Here is a 9,521-nt window from a genome sequence, read left to right as displayed (position 1 = left end):
TTTTTTTTTTTTTTTAATATGAATATATATTTAATGATTTTACTAGCATTTGCCAAAACGTTTTTAAATGGGAGTCAGATTATCCTACTAAAATCAAAATGTTATTAAACAATGTAATTTCATTATTCGAACAATTTTTTCATTTAGATCATAGGAAATTTTTATTCAATATTTAGTATAATCAATATAAATTTTCAATACTGATAAGTAAAATAACTTTTTGATCTGAGAGAATAAGCTTAACGTGAAAAAACAAGCACAAAATATACAAAATGAAAAACGAACAGGCACAAAATGTTTTCGAATGATTGATTATGCAAGAATCTCGACTTGCATAATCAATCATTCGAAAACATTTTGAATCTTAAATATATTCTAAATCTTTATTAGATTGAAAATGTTGTTGACAAACTTTAAATTCTGTTTATCGGCTTATGCTTATTTGATTTTAATTTATCTTCAATTGGCTACACTTGGTAAAATTAAAATGCAATAATTACGTTAAAAGATTATAAATACGTGTTTAAAAAAACCAATAAAATAATTAATTTTTCCTTTTATAATTAGAGAAAATTATGGTGATAGGAGCTGTATATATCAAAAGTTATAATTCGAAATCACTTGAATGACTGCAATATTTTAATAATAATATACTCCAGTTTTATAAATTATACTTTAATTTTTATAAAATTTAAATATGAATTCTATAAACTGTTTTATTTCGCTCAGTTTTGAAAGTAAATTATTGCATTTTTTTTATGAGCAGGTCAGAAATGTAGAAAAAAAAATATGAACTTTATTACACAATCTCATGAAAAATTTTAATTAATCGCCTGAAGTGAAAATTTAGAATTACTGGTCCAAGAGGAAATGACTATAGTCAACAACCAATTGGCCTTGTTTTAAATACACTTACGAAGTAATAAATCGCTGAATTGTTGTTTGTAACCGTTATCAGCCATTAGATATCGCAAAATCATTTACGTTACAAAATAAAACTTTTTTTTCTTATGGGGAAAATACTGTATACGAATGTTTATATATCATACTTAAGTTATAATATAGATATACAGTATTTAATCATTCATGTATAGTATGTACCAATACAATATATAGGCCTATATATAGTATTCATGTTCGGTACAATATATATATATATATATAATATCGAATGCCTACAGCACTATTCAATTTATTTATAACCTTTTTTTTGGCATTAGTGATAGCGGTCAGGTATATTAATTTTTTGTAGTGAGACTTTTTATAAACTTATTTATGTTTTGATAAGAATAGTTCAGTCGTTTAAAAAAATACACAAGGCGCAAAATATTATTCAAAAACGTTTTAATTAATCTAATATTCTGTTTATGTATAAATTTATACGTATTGAGTATCGTATGTTAAAAGGTTTCTTACACCAAACTGGTTCTACAAATCGCCAGTTCTGAGTGAAGTTTGTTACGCAGATTTAGTTTATAAAGTTAGCCTTTTGTCAGGTTAATTTGTAATTAAATTCAGTAGTATCATTTAAAATATTATTTATAATTAATATCACGAGTCATTAAAATAAATTAAAAATGTTTACAATTTACATTATTTCTAATTACTTATAATAATTTCTGAATAAATTGTCGTGGGAAAATCAGTACATTTGACGTCATTGGCCTGAATTTACTTTTAAAAAATACATATGACGTTATATTCGAATATTAATACCAGACTTTTTTTTATATTAGTATTAGAGTTAAAGGTCAGGATATTATTCTAAAAGCCAAAAACAATGACTTCCTTATCATTAAAAACCAGATTTATATAGCTTTTTTTTCGATTTTAGATAATATATATTTAATGAAATCTGTCTGAAGTTTTATTGATTTTAAATTTATAATTAAATAATAATTATAAAATATTAATTTATTTGATTTAAAAATTTTATGATGTTCTTAGAAATCAGTTCATAAGCTTAAAGGAAATTTCGATAAAATTCATTCAGGAAATACATCCAACCTATTATATGAAAAATATATAAAATGGCATTATAAGATGTACAAAATTTCAATATACATTTTAACTTAAAATAAAATATTTAAAGTTACATAACAGTAATTGCATTTATTCCTGTAATTTAGAAAACAGAGCCTGAATTAGTTACTAATTATTCCCATTTAGAAGTATGAAAATGATTAAAAATTAATTTTTTAAGTGGCAATATTGGTGAATTTGTTAGAGAAATAACGTCCTTGCTATCGAGGACAATTCATAATTGACTTGTTAGAAAAGATGACCCCATTTAAGTAACGCAATTAGATGCGCCTGCGAAATTGCCCTTTCGTTCTTATTTGCATGGTTGAATTGTACTCAATAATTCAGAGCAATTCTATGTACTATGGTGCTAATATATACAGTATCACATGTATATTAACATCATAATGCGTGTCATATTTTGTTGTATTTCAAAGCGACTGTTTGCATGTCTTTAAAAAATAAATACACAAACTAGGCAACTATTCCTTTATTATAAGCAAGAAAAAATATATGTATATATATATATAACAACGAAAATCAAAACAATATGCTTTTTATCTCTTCATTCGAAGAAATTTAACATTTTTTCTTCTTTTTTTATGGTCCGAAAACTTTTCTGATTCACCACAAGAAATTTACGCGTAGAATAGACTTGCATTTTATCTGATTCATAAAGCAATAATGATAATTAAATTTTATAAAATACCTTTCTGGATATTGAATATATTTTCATTTACCACAGCTAAAATTAGATTATATTTATTTAATTAAAAAGAAATATATAATACTTCTATTATAACTGTATTTATTATAATAATAAATTTTGTGGCATAATGCTGAATCCTTAGTATCTTAAAGTTGAAATATAAAAAAAAAAATATCTGATTTTTCACTAAAAATTTCATAATTAATGTCAGTAATATTGAAGAAGACAGTGAAAAGACATGAAAAGTTGATTTCAATATTATTTAAATAATTAAAAATTTTATTCTGTTACATAAATACTTAATTCTGGGCCAGAACAACTGTAAAATGGTTATAAACTCGGTAAGAAACTTTTAAAAAATCATCTTGCTAGTTAATATAATATTTTTTTTTTATCTGAAGATTTATTTTTTTAGTTTTTAATTGGAGTGATATTTTTTTTAGAGAGGGAACTTATTATACTGCTTCAAAACATCAAAGAACTTTTCCAAAAATTACTGTTTCGATATGGCCAACCTTATCACCGCTGCTCTTACGAGCGGAATAGGAAAGATAATTTGTTTTCTGGAACAATACGATCTCCAGCTATTTAATTTTTCTTCTTTTTCTTTTTTGATAATTCCTGTTCGTCATCACTTAGCGTTGTAGTTTCAACATATAACTCATCGTTACGGTTGTAATAGTTGGGCGATTTTTCGCAGTCCACATTATTAACAAACCTACAAGTGAAGGTCGTTTGATCGTAAAGGGTGTAATTTGGGCAGAGGAATGAATAACGAATGCCATTAGCACAATAGTGGAACACCTAAAAGATAAACAACAAAATTACTTTATTATAAACATTATTCATTCTTCATAAATTCGAGAAAAAAATATATAATAAATTATTTAAAAATTTTTAAAGTTGTAAAAAATAATAATTAACTAGATTTTTAAAAAATAATTTAATCGAATGTGACGTCAATAACTTCATAATCTGGCAACGTAATGCAATAAACCAATCATATAAACATGCCAAAAAAAATAATGTAACACGATTTGACTTATACTTTATACCTTTCCACATTAGTTTAAAACACAGTTTAATAATAAATGTGCTGTTTTAACCTAATAAATTACGGTTAACGTTAATTATTATTTAAAATAAATAAAACATGATAAAAATTTAAAAAAAAATAAAACGAATAGCACGATATTATAAATAACAATTTTTTTTCAAAATTAATTACTTTCTTACTTTTTTAATTTAAATATTGGATATAAGCCAATTTAATACCGCTTAATCTAAAATATAAAAACAATAAAATGGTAGTTGCCAAGAAAAATTGTGTCAAGCATTAAATCTGCCAACAATTCCTGATATTCTCGATTAACATCTTCAGTACAATTCTAGTTTATGAAGTTTTATAGTTTCTTGTGAAAGCAAATAATAAAATGGCAAAACATATTATTTTATAATGAAATATTTAAACTATGATTTTGCTACTTAAGATAATACCCTATGAATTTACTCTTTGAAAACTTATTATTCTTTTCTTACTCTTTTTTATTATAAATAAATTGATATACTAATACAGTTTATCAAAATAATTAAGAAATGTTGAATAATAAATCAATAAGTCATTATAAAACCATATTTGTCTGTCATGTAACGTGGACACCTGGAGCGCAATGACATCATTTTTATATTTTCCTTTTACTATTGTATACAATTTGTTTTTTGCAATGTTTACTTACGCTTTTGTTAGAAAAATATTCGAGGAAAGATATTTAAAACTCAAAAAATGAGTGTCATTTAAAAGAAAATGAAGTATACAGTATTTTTAAGAAAGAATTTATAATTTTATAAAAGAATGATGAAATTACAATAGAAATTCTTAACTATGTATCTTCGCTACTAATATTTCAATCAGAAAAAAGAAATAAATGAAGATCAAGAATCAGATGACCGAGGTGATTAAGGTGCCAGCCTACCGCTCTGGGGATCCAGGATTAAAATCTAGATGAACAACCCCAGAAATTTTTCATGGGTGATCTCTTCCGAATATGTCGGGCCTCGTCTTTCATCACCTGGCATCTCCTATTGTGGGTAAGGTAGAACCCACAATGGTTATGAATAAAGCCCTTCTTAGTGCTCAAAGGACAGAAAGTGTTTCAAAAAAAGAAGAGTAGTCCCCGTATAGATTCTGATAAGTATTGAATTGTTCTCACTTTAAAATATTTTATAAAATTCCTGACACATTTACTATATACTTTTAAACTACTATTCAGTCATTTTTATTGTTAAGCTTTACTACTTAAATGACATAAGAATAATGGTGAGAGTCGAACGATTGTTTAGAACTTGACCTAAAAGTTTTCTTAAGAGAGTGCTTGTTCAAAATTGATAGAAAACAATAGAAAGCATTCGATTGTTTTCTATTAATTTTGTGGAAGACCTTCACTAATTGCAGCATTTTATCAACAAACAAACTATTATTTTCAAAATAATTAGTTGTTTGATTATTTTTTAAAAGTGAATTTTGCGATTTAGTTTAGAATGAAAGACTACTTACTTGACAAAAATGAGGAACACTTGCGTAATAACCATCGTGACGATCGTCACAATCAAATACAATATCGTCAGGTACTGTGATGTAGAAAGGATAATTGGTAAGATCTACACCTATTAATTCTCTAGGATAGTTAGGATCAGATAAATAATTGATGATCCTTCCGTCAGAACGAGGTCGATATGTTCCTGGTACAACTGTTACATTCGGCCTTGCTGTTGTTGTAGTAGTGGTAGTCGTTGTAGTTGTTGTTGTCGTACTAGTTGTACGCGGTTTTTGTGGTGGTGGTTCTGGTGGATAATCTTCAGGACCATATTGCGTTTGAGGTCGATAACGTCCCCTCGTTCTATGTCGTGAAGGGCGACGCGGTGGTGGTGGTGGTGGTTCATCTTCATAATCGTCGTCTATGTATTCGGGTTCTTCTTCTGTATAGATAGAAGGATTTCTTACCCGTGAAGGTTTCCTTCTGTTACTAGCTGGGATTTGATCATAACGTTCTTCTTCCACTGGACGTGGGCGATATCGGCTTTGTGATCTATGTCTGGAAGAATGAGAACGTGTTCTTGGAAGTTCATCTTGATAATCTGAAGGTTGATTATAACGACCTCTACTCGATGAACGTGGTTTCTGTGGTGCTCTAGCTGGTGGAAAGTATTCATCATCATCTTCTTCGGGATAATGTTGTCTTCGTCGATAACCCGATCTTCGACTATTCGATGGAGGTCGAGCATATACTTCTTCTTCCTCGTCTTCAGGATAATCTTCTGAATCTAAAGCCGGACGTCCTCTATAATTTGGTGATTGATTTCTTCTATTAGATTGTGATGAAGATGCTCTTTGAGGCTTTACTTCATCTTTAGTAGCAGGTGTAGGTCTACTTCTGTAATTGTTATTAGATCCCTGAGAATTTCTTACAGGTTTTGCCTCATCATCACTTTTAATAGAAACTGGTCTTAGTCTGAAGGAACGTGAAGGTGTTCTTCTGGTGTTTGGCTGTGGCTTAACTGGGGCAGGTAATTCTTCAGGTTCTTCGACTTTTGCACGAGATTGAAATGTTTTACGAGAATTAGATGGTGGAGATTTTGGTGGGGCAGGTTGAATGGATTCTTGTAAGTCTTCTGGAGATGGTTGAGATAATCCATCAAAAGGAGAGGCAAAAGGTATTGCGGGTGCAGGGGGCGGAGTGGGCGGTAAAGTCGTTTTTACTACAGGCGGTTTTGTTTCTACAATTTCTTTACTTGTAGGTGGAGGTCTGGTAACAGGCGAAGATGTCGAAACAGGACGGACAGGGGGATTATATTTATTAAGAGGTCTTCGTCTAGAAGATAAAATCTTAGGTTTTGGTGGAGCTGGAGTTTCCACTACAGTATCTTTTGGATCTGGAACACTTTCCTCGTGGTCTTCTTTTATCTCTTCTTCATCTTCTTCTTCGGGAGGAGGAAGAGACTGGGGCGCTGAACGTACTGCTGACTGAATAGGAGGAGAATCTTCTTCTTCTTCTTCTTCTTCCTCCTCCTCTTCAGAATCTTCGGGTTCTGCTGGTGTTGTAACTCTTAATCTAATTCTAAATCGACTTCTTCTATTCGTTCCTACTCCTGATGTGGGAGGAGGTGGCGGAGGTGGAGGTGGAGGAGGTGCAGCTGTTTCTTTAATACTATGTATCTGTTCTTCTGTAGTAGGTCGAAGCCTTTGTCTAAATCTGCCACGCTGTCCAAAAGCTTGACGTTTTTCCTAAAATATATGTAAATAATTTAATTTCATCAATTAAAAATTNTAGTTAAAAGATCATTATAAATTTCCTTATATGGTGCTAAGCACTTATGAAGAATAAAGCAAGTATGGAATAAGGGAAAACATCTGGCAACACAAAATCAAAAGCATCGAGATCTGGCAACACTGAAACAAGTTTTGAGAAGGATTATGTGTATCCACAGAAGGCGGAAAAGAAGATTTACATACTTAAATACTAATAGTTCATGAAAATAATAATTTTCGTGAACTATTAGTACTTAAGTATGTGAAAATTTATTACATTTCATGTTGTACGAGGGTTTTACCCAATTCTCGAACAGTGTTAGAGTTAATCCGTACTATAAAAGCACTATGTTATACAGGAATGTTACCAATTCTTGAACCGTGTTAGAGTGAATCCATGATATAGAAGTGCCATGTTATATGGGGGTTACCTGTACTTTCTTTGGAGAACTTTCAAGAAAGAATTAGATGAGAAATAGGAAAGAAAGACACTTTTTACATAAAGCTCATTGCCCCTTTGAGTGTTATGACCCAACTCTTTCTTAGAACCTTTTAAACTAATGACTAATCATTGATGACAAATAATTTCCAGTTGTGATTTGGTCACGCATGTCAGTCATTTCAAAATTTCAAACCATCATTTATTGATCTGTAGTGATGTGCTGTGTCATGACTTCATGATTAGCTTTGATGTAATCTCCAAATAAAACCTCATTTGAAACAATTCCTCTCTGCAGGAGATGTTCTCAAATTTTCCTTATCATTTTTTTCCACAACTGGTATGCTTTCTTCTGATTTGCCTGAGTTTTTGCAAAAACCTGTATGTTTCCAACAATTCCTTATTGTTCTTGCCATAACTTCATGCCAGCAATTATTCAACATCTCATACACCACACAAATATAAATGGTTATTGGTTATTCAGCTTCCAAACTTAAATGAATGTGACAAATAATTTGTTTCCAGTATTGTTTCTTCAAAGAGTTAATGATATTTGCGAGGATGACCTTTTGTTTCTAAATAATTTGTAGTCAAATATAGCATGATTCCTGACAAGAAAACTGAAACATTAGTATATGAATGCATTTATTTATTTAATTCTGATTTATCATTGTACAATTTCCTTGTCTTTAGCAGTCTTAAAAAAATTGACAAGTTTTTTAGTTTGTGCAACTTAATTTGAAATTAATATAAATAAATAAATTTTTTTTATTCCATCTTAACCAATTAATATCCAAACTAGACTAATTTAAAATGAGTACTAACCACTTTATAACCAGCAAAAATTTACTAAATCTACTATTTCAAAATTATATTTTTAATTAGTTTTTACTTTATTTTATATTGCTTTCCTCATTTTATTATTTTATTTCAGTTTTAACTTATATTATTTTAAATATATTCCAATTATTTAACGCATTTTGCATTTTAAATAAATTTGTTATATGTTAGAACATTAAAATATTCATTCCATGCTATGTTTTCTTTATTTAAAAGATAGAGAATCTGAAGGTGGTGTAAAATAGACTAAAAGTATTTGTTTTTAATAAATTTTTGCTGGCTATAAGGCAGTTACTACTCATTTGGCAATTCAAACTGGTAGATTTATTGTATGAACTAATTTATACAATCAGTTTTGTATATTCTTATGTGAACTAAATTTTGCTAGTTTTATTATAAACATACAAATTGTTAATTTTAAATCAGGATTATTAGATTATTAAATGAAAATATTGGTTTATCGGATAGCAATATGAAACAAAAGTAGAATTTCTAATAAAATTTTTAAAATCTGTTCATTAAAGAAATTCAAGTATATGAAATGAAATAATATTAAAATATAACTCTAGATAATCAAAAGGAAAAGTATAGTCAAATTTTAACTGTCATAAATTACAGGAAAATCTAATGAATGAAAATTGCTTTTATACGTCTCCCAAATAAAACTGTTCTGTCAATAAGACATTTTCAAAAGTCATTGCAAACATATATAAATAGATATAATAATAAAGAACTGAGAAGTATTTCTAATTTGATGTTAAAATTCATACCAATATAGGCATTCTAAAAACAAGACCCACACAATAGGAATTTGTAGATCTGAAAAATTTATTAAATAACTGATCATGTTTATTCATACATAAAATTGAATAATTGAAAAATAAATCAATTCACTGAAATTATTAATAATTATATATAAAAATAACAAAAATAAAAATAAAAATGTATCTTTGTTAGTGACCATTCTTATCACAGACAGATTAAAACTGTATTTAGCAAAGTAATTTTTAGAAAGCCAACTCACGTATTTCGTTCATTCACTATTGCTATCGTAAGATAACAGCATAAATAAATGGAATGTAAATTTTTCAAGTACATTACAAAAAATCTTAAAACAGAATATTAAAAATGGTTAGAAGATTGGCTAAACAGTCTCGCATTTGCAATCATTTTCTTGCTAAACAGTCCTAAAAATTTATTAGTTT

General features: G+C 28.5%; 2 protein-coding genes across 2 annotated transcripts in view; both read right to left on the bottom strand.

Moving 5' to 3' along the window:
• LOC111622305 (uncharacterized protein MAL13P1.304-like) overlaps window positions 1-9,521 on the bottom strand; it is a 38,556-nt gene that overhangs the window by 28,350 nt on the left and 685 nt on the right. The window lies entirely within an intron of this gene.
• Window positions 2,498-9,098, bottom strand: LOC111622304 (serine/arginine repetitive matrix protein 1-like). Its single transcript, XM_023364663.1, has 3 exons — window positions 9,087-9,098; window positions 5,286-7,013; window positions 2,498-3,535 (listed from the first exon to the last, which is right to left on the bottom strand). Exons 1-3 carry the CDS (start codon window positions 9,096-9,098, stop codon window positions 3,320-3,322), a joined length of 1,956 nt encoding a protein of 651 aa, XP_023220431.1. The 3' UTR covers window positions 2,498-3,319.

The sequence above is a fragment of the Centruroides sculpturatus genome, unplaced genomic scaffold (assembly GCF_000671375.1).
Source record: "Centruroides sculpturatus isolate CEXI.00-Female unplaced genomic scaffold, Cexi_2.0 scaffold337, whole genome shotgun sequence".
Taxonomy (NCBI): domain Eukaryota; kingdom Metazoa; phylum Arthropoda; class Arachnida; order Scorpiones; family Buthidae; genus Centruroides; species Centruroides sculpturatus.
Note: the sequence above shows the minus strand (reverse complement) of the source record. Positions and strands in the feature narration are given on the sequence as shown.